At 38.0% G+C, this 18,640-nt stretch overlaps 1 protein-coding gene across 1 annotated transcript; it reads right to left on the minus strand.

Annotated features, from left to right (window-relative positions):
- Nucleotides 1-1,054: 1,054 nt before the first annotated feature.
- On the minus strand, nt 1,055-13,366 carry usp38 (ubiquitin specific peptidase 38). The gene is made up of 11 exons (XM_067441385.1): nt 13,181-13,366; nt 10,926-11,654; nt 9,731-9,866; nt 9,277-9,406; nt 9,033-9,134; nt 8,555-8,713; nt 7,434-7,627; nt 7,017-7,110; nt 6,778-6,884; nt 2,189-3,470; nt 1,055-1,852 (listed from the first exon to the last, which is right to left on the minus strand). The coding sequence occupies exons 2-11, from the start codon at nt 11,605-11,607 to the stop codon at nt 1,691-1,693; spliced, it is 3,048 nt and encodes a 1,015-aa protein (XP_067297486.1). The 5' UTR covers nt 11,608-11,654; nt 13,181-13,366; the 3' UTR covers nt 1,055-1,690.
- Between the last annotated feature and the right edge of the window lie 5,274 nt (nt 13,367-18,640).

Below are 18,640 nucleotides of genomic sequence, written 5' to 3' on the forward strand. Positions count from 1 at the left end.
TATGCAGAATTGTAGACAGACAGAAACAAACAGCAGCCATCTTTTACAGTTCCTCCTGAACCAAAACAACCAGCTAATGCTGGTTGTCCTAATTACCGTTATTAAGAGATGGCAACCCATGACACTCTATTTAAGCCGTCCTCAGAATTGTGCATATGGCAACATAACGATGAAATTAATCTGCAGCAGATATGTGGCCCAAGTCAGAGCTCTTTAATTCATTGATGTTCATTATTATTGTAAAGTTACGTGCTTTGAGACATGAGGTAATTTATCACTGTCTCTCGTGACGCTTTGCAGACTCTCCTCTGTTTGTGCACATCAATGTGTTTTGGAGGAGGCGTGGCTTTATAGAGCGCTCTGAAAGAAGGGGCTTTCAAACACTACCTTTAAGTGTCCGGTCAGTTAATGCTCCAGGACTACACCGTACTGATTTTAACTGGACATTGTGGTCAAGAATGGAGCATTGTGTCAGGGTTCACCAAAAGACATGCAGGAGCACAGTGGTTCAAACAGAGGACACTGGGAGGTTGGGGGTGGACTTACGGATTGATAGCCACAAGGTGTCTAAACAAAGGTCTCATGCTTTGATAGTAAAAACAGATATTTCACACCAGAGCAACTTCCCATTTCACATTCATAAGGGTAACACTTGATTTAATTGCTGCTTTTTAGTATCATTGACATACTATTACAGTGTTTATTAATATTTTGAATTATTTAATTTTTATACTTTTTCAATTTAAAAGTTAGTATTTAGTTATTTTTGTCAAATATTTTAATTTTTAATAATTGTTATCTTATTTCAAGTAATGACATTTTTAATGGTTTTAGTTAATGATAATAGTGTAAAGAGTCATTTTTATTCTTTGTTCTAAAATCTTTTTTTGCTTCTTTTTTTAAAATTTTGTATAAAGCTCAGTTTTCTTCTTTTTTACCTCCTCTGTAAGAGACATACAATCTTCTTAAATGTTTTAACCAGTGAATGACACAGAATGTGACAGTGATCAATTTTAACCATGTGTGTATTTTAGATAATAAAATTAAGACAATATTCAATGATGAGTCTTTACTATAGAGCAAAAACAATCATTTCATATTAACACTGTACAGCAAGAGCAAGGTGTTTTTGTATGCTCAGTCCAATAAATCTGTTAAATCTGAAGAATTGAAAGGCACATAAAATTCCCAAAAAGCTTAAACATTTAAAAAGTTAAATCAAAAAAAGTATTCCCTGAATGAATAAAATAACTTAATAGTAATTAAATAATTAACAAAACAGTTATAACTATAATACTTAAACCAGAAGTTGAAAAACTTCCAATTAAAAATATTCATGCAAGTATAGTTCACTGTATATTATGGTCCAAAAATATTTGCTTTCATTTTTAAAACCATTCTCTGCCTAATAATTTCTTTTTAGAAAATGAAACGATTAAGATTCCAGGATGAGACCAAAATTATTACTGTATTCTGTACAAATTTATTGCATACCCATTTCTGACTTATAGTACTGAAAAGTGCTTCATTTAACTTCAAATGAACAAGTCGATGAGGGAAAAAGCATGCAAACCAGAAAAATTAAGACATCTGTTCTGAAGTGGCACATTTATCCAGAATGTGGGCAATTAGGACTGATGTTGTCAGTGGGACTGTCCGGTGCTCCTAGGGGTATGTCTGTGTCTCTTTCTTAGAAGACGAGTCTGCTGATGGTATTGAAGCCCCCTCCCCCACCCCCACCCGAGGGTCCACAGCTGCCAGGGGGCTCGTTGTCATCAGAACCATTGGGTCGAAATGAACAAGAAGCAGATGTTGCCTGGAGAGCCCGAGCTCTAGCATTCAGCTCCTGCTCCTGGAGGGAAATGGAAATGAAGGGTTAAATCCATGCTCCAGGTTAAACTCTAATTCTAACTCTAATAAGAGTCTCTAAGGAAAAGATTTCATATTCTTTTGAAAAACATTTTCAACAACAGTTTAAAATGAATAATTCTAAAAATGCCATGTGGGGTAACCTTAAAGTGTATATATATATACGTGTATATGTATATGTATGTATGTATATATATTATATATATATATATATATATATATATATATGCGTGTGTGTGTGTGTAAATCAAATGTTAGTGAGTGACTATTTAATCATCTATTTTTCAAAAGCACTACTGATAACGTACAATCTTCTCACCTGTAGGAAGAGTTTGTTGTCTTTGGTAATAGCATCCATCAGCTCTTTCTGCAGGGGTGGCTCTCCACTAAGTTTTGATCCATTTACGACTGGCCCTGAATTGTTTGATTGTCCACTGACCTCTTGTTTCCTATAGATCAGGACATAGGCTGTGTCCTTAGGGAAGCGACTGGTGACATTCTGCAATGATTGAAAGTTTGTAAAAGTCACTCGGCTGTCATTAAACAAGAACCAGTCCGTTGACTTGTGGTCAACGCACCCTATGTCCTCCTGTGTGGCTGTCGAGCCCTCTGATAGGCTGGAGCTTTCCAGGGTCTTAGCACTTGGGTGAGCAATATAACCATCAGTGCTACACACATTCCTTCCATACGAGTAGTAGTGACCACTCTCAGAGGACATTCCAGAATGCATTACAACAGAACTCAAAACATACGGCACTGATAGCATCTCCGAATCATTTTTCGTGCTTGTTGTTCTGCTTTCCGTCATCCCCTCCTCTTTCTGAGAAGGCTTGAGCTTTTTAGCTAGATTCTCACCGCTCTCGGGGGAGTCAGATGAGGAAGATGCAACTGCAGTTGAGGAAGATGATGAAGCAGAGCTACCAAGTTGGCGTAGAGGCAGGCACATGTGCAGCGGAATGCCCACGTTGTCCAGGATCTTGCGACGCACGTGGCAGGTGGCATCATATGAGAAGCGCAGCAGAGTCAGAATGAGGTACTCGGGTGACGCCACCACACGCATGACCTTCTCGGCCCTCTGCAGCGAGGCACAGCGCTCACAGAAGTAGCAGTTATCGTTCTCCAGGATTTCTGGAGCCAGAAAATAGTCCACTAAATCAGTCACAGACAGCGTGGGCTCCAGCACGGGCATCTCCACCTTGGTTCCTGAACCTTCTTTTACTGAGCCTTCCGAGGATTCACTGCCTCCATTCACTGCGCCTTGGCAGGGTCCCACAGCAGAGGAGCTTTTGTGGTCATCACTGGGACCGTGTGGCTGTGACATTGAGGGGCAGAAGGCAAGAGAGAGGTCTGTAAAAGGCTCCTCTTTTTCTGATAGGCTGTGGCACTGCAGGCAACGGATGGCTGTAGAGAGTCTACCACCAAACATACGCTCCACTAGAGTGCGACCATCTCCCTCGGCTACTACAGGATCTGGGTGTGATGGCACATCAGCGACTGGCTGACTTACAGCACTGTGAAGAGTTTCAGCAGAAGTGGTTGCAGGTTCAGGTTTTGGGCTGGTCACCTGAAGGGCCGAGATAGTCTTCTCTTCCTCATGCAACCTTAATATCAAACAAGATGGAACAAAACTTTATAGAGACCATGAAATACTTGAACTCCCCCTAATATTGTAAATAAGGAAACACATTATTATCATTATCAAATAGTTTTTAGGGTTGCCAATCAATCATGATAAATCTCATATTTATTTGTAGTTAACAGATGAACACCTTCAAAGCAGTGGCGAGCGGTGACTTTTTTTTACATGGGTATGCTGTGTGGCGCATTGGTTTATAATAAGCGAGACGCTCTTCGTTCTAGACTGAGTGTAGGGCTGGGCGATATGGCCCCAAAAAATTATCACAATATAATTTTACATATCAGTTGATATCGATAAATATAATGATAAATGTAAAATATTTATTTCTTTAAAGTTTAAAGGCATATTTTTGCTCCTGAGTGAAAGATGTAGAAAAGAGACTGTTAACTTTATTGTCAAAACAAGACAAACACTTCCCAAACAGGTGAACAATTTATTAAAACTGATGTAGATTTATTTATTAAAATCTTAACTGTGGCCAGCATTTTTTTACTCTCCCAATAATATCATTATATATACTTAATTGTGTAAGTAGTAAAACAAAAAAAGCGCAAACGGGCAAAAAATGCGTTTTAAGTTGAGTCTCACAGTGGATTGGTCCACCATGCATCTCTCTATCACACACAAACACACACACACACACCTCACTGACTGACACACACCTCACCGACAGTGGGCTGGTCGCGAGAGGAGGGAGAGAGCAAAGTTCAGTATTTGTGGATCTCAGTAAGCGCTGTCTATTTTATTCATTTGAAACATCGGATGAAACTATTTATCTTTTGATACATGCGATGCTGAGTCATTAATACATCACCATAGACAAACAATTATGATAGCGATGTACAAGTCCGATGTTTTAGTGATTATAGTTTGGTAACGTTAGCTTGTCAGTCACTACAGCTAACATGGTGATAAGCCTGTGCATGAATGTAGTTAATGTAGATTTACCGCTGTGTTGGGCTCAATGTTATATGGAAGAACTTCGAAAAAGCACGATCATTTAATAATTAAATTTCGCGTGGTGAACCTATGATGAGCCGTCCACGCACGTCGCTCTGTTTATGTTAGATGGGATCGCCAAAATATCTCCAAACCACTGAAGTTGAGCGAACTAACTTGTCAACGATATCTGTCCTCCGAGCTGGTCGTGAGCGCTGAGTCTTCTTCACTATTGCTCATTTTTCTCGCTCCGCTTCACTCCGATCCTCAAGCCTGTCAGTCACTGTGACTGTAAACAACAGCACATGCAGCACCCAGAAGCCCGGTCTGCAATGCGCATGCGCAGCATTACGCATAGCGCGTAACCATTATATCGAGAATTTATCGAACTATATCGTTATCGTTTTATCGAAGAAAATTATATTGTGATCGTTTTATCGCCCAGCCCTAACCGAGTGTTAGCTACTCAGTTGCTTACTCGCATGACAGATACCAAAACAGCTAAACGTATTCCTAATATGTATTTAAAGTACCCTACCTTTACCTGTTGAGACTGTATTTGTGATCAGTTTGCAAAATATGCTGTATTTTTTTTATTCGAATAGGTGCCACTAGCATACCTGTCAAGTATCCTGTTTTGGCCGGGAAAGTCCCGTATTTTACCCTTCTTTCCCGCCGTCCGTTTTAGTATTTTCACGTAAATCTCCCGTATTTTACCTGTGATATTAAAAAAATAATAATACTGGAGTAAAAAAACTAAAACATTTCCAATCTGAGGTCTGTAACTAGCTTCGCGATAAATGGCATCTGCAGTAGCCTACAGTACTAGGCTATAATATAATAAATATTAGTAGCCCATTATATTTTTATTATAATTATATTTGAGTTATGAGTATTATAAGTAAATATGAGCTGAAATAATGCACATTGATGTCTTTAACAAACATTATCAATTAACAACTTCAGATAGTTACAGTAGGTGTTCGTGAGAGAGTCATTCTCTCCACGAGGTTGGAAGTAGAATGAAATGATTGCTGAAAAGGAAGGTGAAGACAGAAGAGAGACGAAAAGGAAGGCAGAGAGAGAAAAAAAAGTTGTTGGTCTAGATAAATAGTAACTGTATGTTTGATCATTTTTTTTACAAATACAATCTTTGAGCTTCTGGTACAATACTTGGATTTTTTTTTTTCAATCTGGCAACACAGATTCCATTCCGCTGACTGGAAGGGACGGACTCATGTGACTACATGTGCTGTGGTATGTTTTTAAGAAGAAAGTTTTAACAGGATTAAAAACTGAAATAACTGACATGGGAAAATTACGTCCATAGAGGTTCTGGATTTCGGTTTTCGATTGCTATTCGAAAAGTCCAGTCCTATGTCAGGTGCTAAAAATCACCCACAAAGAGTAAAACGAACTGGCTTTTGCCCGCGGCATTCCATATAACAGAGGCTCGTGAAAATGGAATAATTTGAATGGAGTCAATGTCTCATTCATCATGATTTGTTTCATTATTGGATAAATCAGCATTTGTCAATACATCTTTTCAAACACTTCTAAATTAAGGGATACAAATAATCACATTACATTTTTGAGTATATACTTTTAAATGTAAACAAAGAAATAGTCCTCCTTTGTATGTGTTCCATATATATATAAACTATTAAATTTATAGAATTTACAGAAAAGGTACTATATATGGTGATATATATTGTTATCGAGACATGAGAAGACTTGTATCACGATAAGATTTTGGTCATATCGCCCAGCCCTAGCTTCTCAGAAATAGACAATTTATTAATGTCACATTTTGGAAGTATACATTATTTGTTCACCTTTTTTTCAGTAATTCAGTAAAAAGTACCAGTATTTAAAATGCATGCACATGTGAAGTAAAGCAGTAGGGAGTGTGAAGTGAAACAATACAGAGCTTGGCAGTGATCAAAAAAGACTTGGATCAATCTCTTGTATACTCAGATGTGGATTCGGACACTGTGTGGGATTTTTTTTATGCATGTGTCTAAGTGTATTTGTACATGTATTGAACACTGATTCCTGCTGGGGGTCTTGTAAAAGTTCAGGTTGTTTTGGTCATTCTTCGGGAATCATGTAAGACAATAAAGCAGTTTTAATGTCACACTGAATGTGTTAAACAGCCCTTTCTTTGTTTTGAGAAACTTTTTAAAATCTGCTCAATTGTGCGTTAAGCATTTGCATTTACAACAAAACTGTATGCCTAGAGTAACTCATAAATATAAAATTAGCAGGAATACCTATATATTTTTCTTTTAGTTATGAGAAAGGATTATGTTGCCATTGTCTGAGTTTACCTGTCCAAAAGAAAGCGCAAATATTCTGAGCAGTCTTGCTGGGATCCTGCTGTAAACCATGGTGGCCGAGAAACCTCCAAAAAACTCCTTGGTGAATATGCGGCTCTCTGGCGGGCATATAAAATGAAACATATTCACTAGCAGGTATTCTTAATATTCTCATTTAAGAAACAGAAAGCACACCTACCCAGCAGTGCTGAGTGCTGCAATGTTTTGACACAGATAGACAGAAAACCAACCTGTGTGTGGGCCAAAAAGGCAAATAGAAGCTGGAGCTTTTTCATGAGGCTGTTGCTTCCATTCAAATGCAGAGACATAACATGTCGCCTGAAACTTTAAAGGAGAGACTGTTAGAGTTGAGGAATACCTTGAATTTGAAGGGAAAAAAAAGTATATATATATATATATATATATATATATATATATATATATATATATATATATATATATATATATAGAATATATATATATAATAGACATTTAAATGCTTTAGGGTTATTTTATTGTGCATTATATAATTGTGTTTACATGATATCATTAAAAACTGATAATTACATGTACTGGTAATTGCATAGGGAGAATGTTAATTACAGTTGGATCAATTACTGTAAAACAGTTGATATAGAGATCAGATAATATGCAATAGATATTCTTACTCTGTAGCCATAAATAAAATTTGGAGTATGCTGTTCATGTAGCATGTGTTGCCCAGATTTAAAAGTCCCGTCTTCCCCGTTTCTGATTTTCCGGTGATCTTGAGCAGGCCTGAGGCAAATGAATTTGACTGAGAGGTCCAGGCACTTTGGTTCAGAACAAATTTGATCTTCTCCTCACTAGGTTTAGGCAGGTCCTACAGCAGAAACAGAGTTGGATATATAATAGATGAAGCATAGAAATTCAGTACAGCCCAAAAGATTGCATCTTTTCAAGTTAATACATTTATTCAGAAAGGATGCATTAAAATGTTAAAAATACAGTACATTAATAAGGTTACAAAATATTTCTAATTTAAATAAGTGCCGTTCTTTCAAACTTTCTATTAAATAATCCAAAAAAAAATCTTCATTTTGACAAAAAATATTTAACAAATGTTTCTTCAGCATCAAATCATCATATTAAAATAATTTCTGAAGGATCATGTGACACTAAAGACTTGAGTAATGATGCTAAAAATTCAGCTTTGCTATTACAGTAATAAATTACATTTCAAAATATATTAAACATTGAAAACAGTTATTTTCATTTTTAAAACAGATTTTAAAACTTTCAAAACGTAAAAAAACGTATCTAACCAAACTGCATAAAATATGTTATAACACGCAAGTACAAAATGTTAAAGGAACTGTATGTAAGAAATTTATTTCAATTAATCATAAAATGGCCCTGATGTGTCACTAGACATTAAGAAATCAAGTTAATTTCAAATACTTATATCACTGACAACAGTAGTCCGGCCAGGATATTGTCATTTAAAAGTTGTTGTTACAGTGTTTCTGCATCAGAGTTGCCAGCTTTGCTCTAGTTACCACAGCTGCAGCTACAAACGCTCCTGCTGGATCCTGCAGCCTATCTGGCAACCTTGAGTCAGGAGGAGGGGATACACCGCTCTACAGTCATTTGAAAGTGATTGCATTACCAGTTTTGGCCACAATCTTACATACACTTCCTTTAAATAATTTTAGCAATAATACATGGTAAGACATTGTAAGATATTACATGTCTTTTGTTTTACATAAGATAGTTCATGAGAGATTAAACCAGAGATTCTATATCTTACTTTAATGGATTCAAGAATGCTGTCATAGAGGTCTGGGAAGCCAGAATATTGGTACATCATGCAGTGGATGAGTTCTGCGAACTTCAGCAAGAAGGTTTTACTGTTGGAGAGGCCATCACTCTTTAAAGACTTCACAAGCGGGACTATATGAGGGACCACCTGGTATAAATGAGAAGGGTAATATAATTCATATCACATTGAAATGTATTAAAATTCATACAAAAAAATATACTAAAACAACTTCTCTTTAAAAGCACTACAAACATTTACATTGTTCTAACTCATTTGATGCAATATTAACAGAAAATAAAATTCAACAAATCAAATATTTATTAATACATTATATAATAACCATGTTCTTGAAGAATAAAAGTAATCTATTACATAGTAATCTTTGAGTCCATATAAACGGGTAAATCTCACTTCTTAGCTTACAGTGAGCAATGTTTTGTTGAGTTCTAGTTTATGGGGGCCTTACTAAGTGGAAGGCTTCAGGAGAATGCTGGAAACTAAGCAGCATGTGTGAAAGAACCACCAGAGCTCCCTGCCTCACAATGGGATACCACAGACGATTAAAGACCTGCAAACAAACAAATTAGGTATCAATGAAAAAATGGTTCATGTCCTCAGACAAATCAAACTCTGGTTTAATCAATCTCCTAATACCTTATAAAAAATGTGTTTCATATTCTTTACATATATATACATCTATACACACAAACCTGTTCAATTTTGAGTAGTGTGACATCTATGAGAATGGTAAACTTTTGAACAGCGGCAAGTCCCTTCAGTAAAGCAATGACCCAGGTGTCCACATGATTGGCTAGAGGCCAGGACAACCAGTCAATCATCCTAAATAAAAATATATATAGAGAAAACAGGGTCAGGGCAGGCAACATTAAAACCTTACATAACCATAACAGCATCACAGAATGGAAACTGGCAATATTCAACCCTGGGAAAAACAACAACAAAACAACCACTACTCATTTAAAATCATTTAAGCCATTACGGACACTACACTCTTTCCAAATGAATTGCACAAATGTAATTACCACAAAGTGCAAAAGTAGTAGAGAAAACAACATGATGGCAGTTGGATCAAGGGCTTAGTCTTTTAAACAGACACAAAAGCACTATTCACAAGCTTTACACAACACACACACAGAGTCTGACCTGCAGAGCGCTTGTGTCATACTGGCATCTTTAACATTCTGGTCAGTGGTGAGGCTTTTGATTAGGACTGTGATCATTTGCAGAGGGATGTGTTGAACCAGGCTTGCTAAAGCAATGGAAGGTTCAAACGAAGGATCTGAAATGATAAACACATGGAGGGACCATTGAATAGGATTTCATTTTTTTGATGTACATACCATGTTTAGGATGTTTTAAATGTTAATATCCTATATCTATTTATTTTTCAAAGGTTCACTTAGGTTTCTAAAACGTGTTACACCAAAAATAGTCTTATTTTACTTGTGCTTTTAAAAAACTTCCAGTCCCCCTTTCAATCATTGTTTCGAAATGCAAATTATTGCAACAAACTATACCATATTTCAGAACAACTACAAAAAACTCCTGAAAGAATAGTAAATGCTACAATAGTAAATAGTACATGCCAATTACCTACACATATGTAGTCAATAAGGTATGATTAAAAAGTGATATTTATATATATATATATATATATATATATATATATATATATATATATATATATATATATATATATATATATATATATATATTATATATATATACTGTCGTGGATTTCTGTAACTTTTTTGTCTGCGAACCCCTTTCACTTAAAAAATAATCTAAAATTTTGAAATAAAATTGAGATTTAATTGAGATAAACCTGATATTTTGATAACCAAGACATTCACATGTTTATTGTTCTCTAATGTTGATTAATGGTCACATGACATGCGGGTAAAAAAATGTTTTTAATCTTTTATTGCAAGTGTGCTTGGATTGTTTTATTATTAAAATCAATTATTTAATTGTTACACTTTTATCATTTAAAAAAGAGAAGAAAATGGAGGAAAAAAGAATGCATATTTTACCTTGACCTTCTTGACTATAACTTATCACTGTCTCTTAAATGATTATTTCACGCAAAAAAATCATCATTTACTCACCCGCATGTCTATATGTCTATTTGTATGGAGCTTTCAAATCCTCTTTAAAGCTCCATCTCCATTCATTCTAATTGCATATAAAAGGGCTACCATTTGTTCTCCTTTTAAGTTCCACTAAATAAAAGTTAGAATGACATTTGGGTGAGCAAATACTAAAATAATTTAGATATTTGGATTAACTATTCCCTTAACTTAACAAATCCTCATGAGAGGAATCAGAGATTACTGACCTGTGGATGAGATGATGGCAAACACCTCCTGCAGTGATGGTAACAGCGTGGCCGGCTCAGCCTTCCAGATGCCCTGCAGCAATGCACTCACCCTGGTCACTTGGGTCACATACTCCCGCAACTCCCGCTCTTCAGTGGCAGGGGAGTGGAAGTACGCAAAGGTGCGCACAAGCTGCTGACAGAAAAGGACTCCTGCCTTCTCTCGTGGGACGCACTGAGGGAAGTCCGTCAGTATGGTGGCCAGCTTGGCACAGGTTGCTGGTTCTGGCCGTTCACAGATGATGCGTAGGACCTCCGTCTGTAGCAGTGGTGCCAACTCTAACACAGCCGGGCAGCTGATGAGCAGTCGGAGAGAACCGTGAAGGAAGTCCAAGATGGCAGGGTCTCTGTGCTCCAAAGAGCCGTAGCCCTGCTGAAGGAGACCAAGCACGTATTCCTTGCTGAAGAAGCGGGCAAACTCATCGCGATGGTAGCGTGCATATGCTTCTTGCACTTGGAGACCAACCTGTCGCTGAAAAGCATCCTCACCGAGAAGAATAAAGCGGGTGGTGAGATGGTACAAGGCCTGGCACTGCTCCTCTGTCACTTCCTTTTCTGCAGCCTCCATCACTTTTTTCACAATAGCCCGTTTGACAGTGAGAGGATGGGAGGAGCTCACCAGCGCCTCCAAAATCTTATCCATGGTTGGATTGTATTGCACCACAGGAAAAGTGAGGTAAGCCAAAGGAGCTGTAAATGTAGATGGAAGAATGGTTTTACCCCAAGAGAGTGTTATTATTCTCAGAGCAATTCCTGATTTTCTCCACTTATTAGTAATCATGCCTAGCCCTAAAGATCCTTTATGCTCCTATCCTAATTTTGACAACTCTAAATCTATTCATTGACCACATATTTTCATGTGTAGTATCATTTCAAATAAATAAAATAGAACTCAGGGTTGCTTTACTTGACTTTGTATGGTTTTCAGAAAATACATTCAGTGACATCAGATGAAAATAATTTGGGCTTGTTTGACACAGTTTTCTATCCAAATGATTACCCAGTAAATTATAAACTTGAGTTTTAATGACAGTATTTCTCCCAATGCTCCATTTGTCACCACTTTGAAGAAAAAATTACCCACTTACTGTGTGTGAAATTTTGTTTATTGCAACATATTTTGAAAAAAAGGAATTTATCCCCAAACTTCTGTAAGAAAAAACTTTCCATAATGTTTATAATTCAATATGTGTGCCACTGTAGCCTTTGGCTTGGCTTGCTCATTTGGGGACACTAAAATTATGATCCAAGTTGTTCAACTAAATATACAAATACAATTAATTAATTAGGTTAGTCTTATTTAATTCTATAAACTATAATACTGCTGATAACATCACTATTTTCTCCAGAACGACTGTACAACCAAATAAAATTTAGTAGCAATATTGTCCTGTTTAACACTGTAAAGCTTTTTGTAAACAATAGTCATTGTAAAAGCCCTATATAAATAAAGTTGATTGATTGATTAATAATCCTGTTATTTCTATTCCTGGCAAAATTGTACTGTTATAAATGTCATGTTTAAAGAAAATAAACTCAAAATACACATTATGATCAAGAAAGATATTTTATATATATATATATATATATATATATATATATATATATATATATATATATATATATATATATATATATGAATTATTTAAAGAACTAAAGTAAAATTAAATTGCTCCTTAGTATGCACATAGCACACCTAAAAACGACAAATCCGCTTATATTTAATGGGAAATTCCAATTGCTAAAAATATTTAATTTGTCTTAGTTTTCTTTATTTGGTAGAACGACATTAATTACATAGCTATAACAAGTGTGTATTCGTTGTGTTATTTACCTAGACAGAGTATTCTAGAAAGAATGCGGCAACGTATGCGCTCACATTCGACACACAACATAATAAGGGTTTCTCTGAAGCTGTCATTATGATAAAGCTACCTGCTAACTACTCTGCTAGCTAGCTTTGCTAAAACAAAGAGTAGCAATGTATTAAAACAACTAGTAGCACGACACAATAACACCTGAAAAAGAAATTACACACATTGTTTATAATTAAACATTTAATTTATCTGTCGTTATCGATAACATAACCAGCTAAGCGGCTAACTCAGGGAATCGAAACAAAGCAAATACACACAAATGCCTGAGCACTGACTTGGCAAAAACAAATAATACTTTCCTGTCCTTACTGAAAGACGACAATAACCACCGACACTCACCAAATTAAGCCATTCTGAAAATGTCTTGATGTAGAAACGAAAATAAATCACAAAAGACGATGTAATATATATATTTCAGTAGGTTAATGTTGAGCCTGTTTTGGTAAACTGCGACCTGTTTCAATCAGCTGTTGAAACACATACGTCATCTGAACGCGCGCGATTGATGTCAGGACCCCACAAGCGCCCGCTGAGCTATGCTGCTGAGTCCGCTCTGGTGGCTGTTTTCGAAATCGCCCCCTAGAACCACATTCACTCAGTACATTGCTCCACTAATATAGCCCACTTGATGGATAGACTGAAAACGAGTGAGTGAGAGCCACTGAGTGCGTTGGAAGGTCTTCCACTTTTGCATAGTTTGGGCTTGATTTAAAAACCATTTGAAATGTAACAAACTGGCCGCTGGCCGTAGTAATGAAAATATGTATATTGAACTGTTTCATCATGTATAAACCTTAACTAAATGCAACAAGTAACAATAAGGAAAAATAATGATATTACGCTAGCGGTTTGGAAAATTGATGGATGGATGATTCAGTGGACGGCTCCATCTTCTGGTCAGACGCGGTAATTCATTTGGCGTGCGTTTTGGAGTGGTGTCCGAGATTTCGATTATGTCCACTATGATTTCGGACACCACTACAAATGGCTGTACCTTCAAATATCGTGCTATGTAATGGTATATAGGGGACCATTTCCGACACAGTCTCTTTCTTTCTGAAAGTATAAAGTTCACTATAGTCCAGCTGAAGGAGTGAGTGAAAGGTGAAAACGAGTGTAAATTCGGACATCGAAAGCTTGCGTTTGCCGTTTGTGCTTGTGTAAGTGAAAATAGTATATTTTCTTATAAAGATGCAATTTAGTGACAATTAGTGATATACCGGTACTTTACTAAGTGAAAATAGCAACATTTTTAGCGATATGTAGGCTATATTATACAAATAAATTATATTTATAAAAGTGCAAATAGTTGTTAGATGCTATTTATAGCCTAGGCTACTTATAAATAGTGGCAGATAGGCCTAGCCTACTATTTGTACCTCAGTAGCCTATTGTTGTATAACAGTAATGTAGAGTGTAAATTATTATGTTTATAAAAACATATATTAAATGGATACCCCTATGCACAATAAATACTTTATTATTAAACTCTCGTTAGGCTGCTTTATTTCCACTTTTTAAAGGGGGGGTGAAATGCTGTTTCATGCTTACTGAGCTTTTTACACTGTTAAAGACTTGGATTCCCATCCTAAACATAGTCAAAGTTTCAAAAACTAATGTTGGACGTTTGATGGAGTATTTCTGTGTCAAAAATACTCCTTCCGGTTTCTCACAAGTTTCTGAGAGTTTTTTTCGAGTATGGGTCTTCTTGACGTTAAAAGATCGGAAGGTCCTTGTATGGGCCGTACGGGCTCTTCTCCCGGTAGGGTGCGCGCGCGCGACTAGAGCGAGAGAGGAAATGCACGCTGTAAACAGTAAACTGCTCTCAGCTGCAGATCCAGTTGTCCGTGAACACTAATGTCGGTTATAGTCCGCGCCGCTCTCCACTTTATTCCTCCACTTTGACATTAAGCGACTTCAACGCTTCAGCACAGCATTCCAGGAAGGCAGCGCTGCATTTGAACCGATTTGAACACAGAAATGCTTCAGTCGTATCGCAAAGTGGATCTCCACACTCCAAGAAGTGTGTTTTTGACGGAGCCGTCCCAGCGATAAAGGTTCGGTCCTGCTTTGGAAGCAGCCGGTAAGTAAAACTGCTTCAAATGTCTGTGCTGTTGCTTATCGTCGCGTATGTAAACATCAGTAAACGACACGATCGCGTGCTTCGTCATTCAAATGCGCTAACGGACTTCATTGCTGTTCTATGTAACTTGTTACACTACTCTGACGTGCAAAACCGTTTTGCTTGCTACTAAGGTTTGGTCGCATACAATAGTCCATAAACCGAATCATGTCATGTTGACAGGCCTCTAAATACAGTACATACCACAGAGACGGATGCTGTTGCTGTTTCTATTTCAGCCTCCGAATTAGATTCTGGATCATATCTATTAGCTGAGATAGCGATGGGTTTCTATTTTTTTTTACAGTCTATGGTTTCTCCACGCTTGAGGACGTCACCACTTTGCTTTCTCGTCATTCTTTAGCTCCGCCCACACGATACGCCTCCAGGCGCTCGTTTTTTTCCGGAAAGACTCGGTACAGCCCATATTTTTTTTACAAATAGGGGGGGGAGGGGGGGGGGGGGGGGGGGGGGGGGGGGGGGGGGGGGGGGGGGGGGGGGGGGGGGGGGGGGGGGGGAATACTACTCTATAGGTTCTCAAGATTGACAAGATTGACTGAAACTGAGTGTTTCACCCCCCCTTAAAATGTTTCTTAAAGGGTTAGTTCACCTAAAAAGAAATTTATGTCTTTAAAGGACAACTCCAGTGAGAAATGAACCTAGGTGTATTAATACAGATGGTTACAGAGTAGATCGTTCTCTTGGATGCTTTTTCATGGAAATCGAATGTAAAGAGTTTTATCTCTAAAAACAGATTAGCTTAACACTAGTCTATGGGGCACAGGGTAGTGAAGTTAAAACGCTAGTTAATACCACTAACAAGGCTAAAAATAGCCTCACACTAAAGCAGCATAATGAGGGTCCCTACAAGCAAACCGAAGCATTGAGAACTTTATAAGTGTACAAACAGTTTAATAAGAAGATACTTTATAAACACAGTGCATTACACATTCACGGACAGGCGCCATCTTGGAAAACAGTCTCGACTCGTCGAGCCACGAGCGCTCTCCTAAGTGATGAACTGTGACTTGGAATCTCATATGGTCCGTTGTTTCAGGAAGAAAACACTGAACACAACAGAGAAAATAAATAAATAAAAATGTCCATGTTATTACATTTCACAAACTTAATTCCTATCGACCATCTTACTTAGAACAGCGCTCGTGGGTCGATTCGTCGAGACTGTTTTCCAAGCCTGTCCGTGAACACGTAATGCACTGTTTTTATAAAGTATCGTCTTATTAAACTGTTTGTACACTTACAAAGTTCTCAATGCTCAATGCTCAAAGGCAGCGAGTGGTAGCCAATGCAGAGAGATGAAAAGAGGTGTAACATGAGCCATTTTGGGCTCATTGAATACAAGACGTGCCGCAGTGTTCTGGATCATTTGCAGCGGTTTAATTGCACAAGATGGAAGTCCAGCCAGAAGCACATTGCAATAGTCAAGTCTAGAAATTACCAGGGCTTGGACAAGAAGCTGTGTTGCATGCTCTGTAAGGAACGGCCTGATTTTCCTGATGTTGTGCAATGCAAACCTGCATGACCGAGCCGTCTTCGAGATGTGGTCTTTGAGGAGAGGTCCAAGCACTGAGCCCTGAGGAACCCCCGTGGTCAGTTGATGTGTTTTGGATACCTCTCCTCTCCAGGCAACCTTAAAAGACCTACCTGCTAGATAGGACTCAAAGCAGTGGAGTGGATGGAGTACTGCCCAGTGATGAGAGGGTGGACAGAAGAATCTGATGATTCACAGTGTCAAAGGCAGCAGACAGATCAAGGAGGATGATTGATGATGATTGGATGCAGCTTTTGCCATCCGCAGGGCTTCAGTAACTGACAATAATGCCGTCTCAGTTGAGTGGCCCTTTTTGAAACCCGACTGGTTTACGTCCAGTTGATTAGACTGTGAGAGGAAAGATGAGACCTGGTTGAAAACAACTTTTTCAAGTGTTTTCACTATGAACGTTAGGAGAGAAACAGGTCTGTAGTTCTCTACAAGTGATGTGTCTAAAGGGTCCTGCACACTGTGCGATTTTTCAAAATCCTTTGCGAATGTCCCTTGTCAGACTGTACGAACATGATCGCCATGTCACACTGTAAGATCTCAGTTGACATTAATGTCAGACTGCACGATAGTGAAGGCGTGCTAAAAACGGACGCGCGCAAGAAATGCGCCCACCGCCCACCGACTCATGATTGGCCCGATCAGAGTTTGGCGTTTACAGCTCAGAACTGTATTGAGAGTTGCTAGACGACACTCGTGGGCAGATTAGATTTGCTGCCGCTAGGTTGCGTCTAGATTGCTAGGCTAATTTGCGATAAGTACACAAGTGAACAAAATACATGATGTGCCTTTAAAACTCTTATATATTTAGTCATTTGTCACAATGCTTACAATATAATTACAAAACATGGATTTAATTATTTTATTCATAATTTTCGATGTAATGTCATAATGTTCTAACATGCATTTTTTGTTTGAGATAAAAGCATTTATTGTATAATACATACACAGCCTTTTAACACTATCTTCCTCAGTTCAAAGAGAGCATATGACCTAAGCAACAAACATAACTTATTAACTTATACATGCTATTTTCTGCTTAATAAAATAATAAAATAGACCTCAAAATACCTTCCTCTTTGTATTTGTTACAAAAAGAGAGGACATGGAGAACTGGGAATAGTGAAACACAGAGTTTATTTAGGGGGGGGGGGGGGGGGGGGGTGAAATGCTGTTTCATGCATACTGAGCTTTTTACACTGTTAAAGACTTGGATTCCCATCCTAAACATAGACAAAGTTTCAAAAACTAATGTTGGACGTTTGATGGAGTATTTCTTTGTCGAAAAATACTCCTTCCGGTTTCTCACAAGTTTCGGAGAGTTTTTTTTTTATTATGGCTCGGCTTGAAGTCGATAGAGTGGAAGGTCCTTGTATGGGCCGTACGGGCTCTTCTTCCGGTAGGGTGCGCGTGTGCGTGACTAGAGCGAGAGAGGAAATGCACGGCCGTAAACACTCTCTCAGCTGCAGATCCAGTCGTCCGTGAACACTTATGACGCGCTGCGCTCCACTTTATTCCTATGGGTGACATCAAGCGACTTCAACGCTTCAGCACAGCATTCCGGAAAGGCAGCGCTGCATTTGAACCGATTTGAACGCAGAAATGACGGGAAGCTTCACAACATCGCTTCAGTCGCGTCGCAAAGTGGATTTCCACGATCACCAAATCATACCAATGAAGTGTGTTTTTGACGGAGCGGTCCCAGCGATAAAGGTTCAATCCTGCTTTGGAAGCAGCCGGTGAGTAAAACTGCTTCAAATGTCTGTGCTGTTTGCTATCATCGCGTGAGTAAACATCAGTAAACGACACGATCGCGTGCTTCGTCATTCAAATGCACTAACGGACTCCATTGCTGTTCTATGTATAACGTTACAATAGTCTGACGTGCAAAACCATTTTGCTTGCTACTGCTAAGGTTTAGTCGCATACAATAGTCCATAAACCGAATCATGTCCTCATAAACTGCGAGTAAACACACACAAATTTTGACAGGCCACTAAATACAGTACATACCAGAGACGGATGTCCTGCTGTTGCTGTTTCTCCTGTTCAATTTATTTCAGCCTACAAATTTGATTCTGGATCATATATCTATTAGCTGAGATCGATAGCCATG

Source organism: Pseudorasbora parva, chromosome 4 (genome assembly GCF_024679245.1).
Source record: "Pseudorasbora parva isolate DD20220531a chromosome 4, ASM2467924v1, whole genome shotgun sequence".
Classification (NCBI taxonomy): Eukaryota; Metazoa; Chordata; class Actinopteri; order Cypriniformes; family Gobionidae; genus Pseudorasbora; species Pseudorasbora parva.

Excerpts from the sequence above, each read along its gene's own strand:
- usp38 (XM_067441385.1), bottom strand. The coding sequence starts at position 11,607 with ATGGATAAGATTTTGGAGGCGCTGGTGAGCTCCTCCCATCCTCTCACT. Across the intron at positions 9,135-9,276 it reads CACTACTCAAAATTGAACAG|GTCTTTAATCGTCTGTGGTA; the intron begins GTTTGTGTGTAT and ends GTTTGTTTGCAG. Across the intron at positions 3,471-6,777 it reads TTGCGCTTTCTTTTGGACAG|GTTGCATGAGGAAGAGAAGA; the intron begins GTAAACTCAGAC and ends TTTGATATTAAG.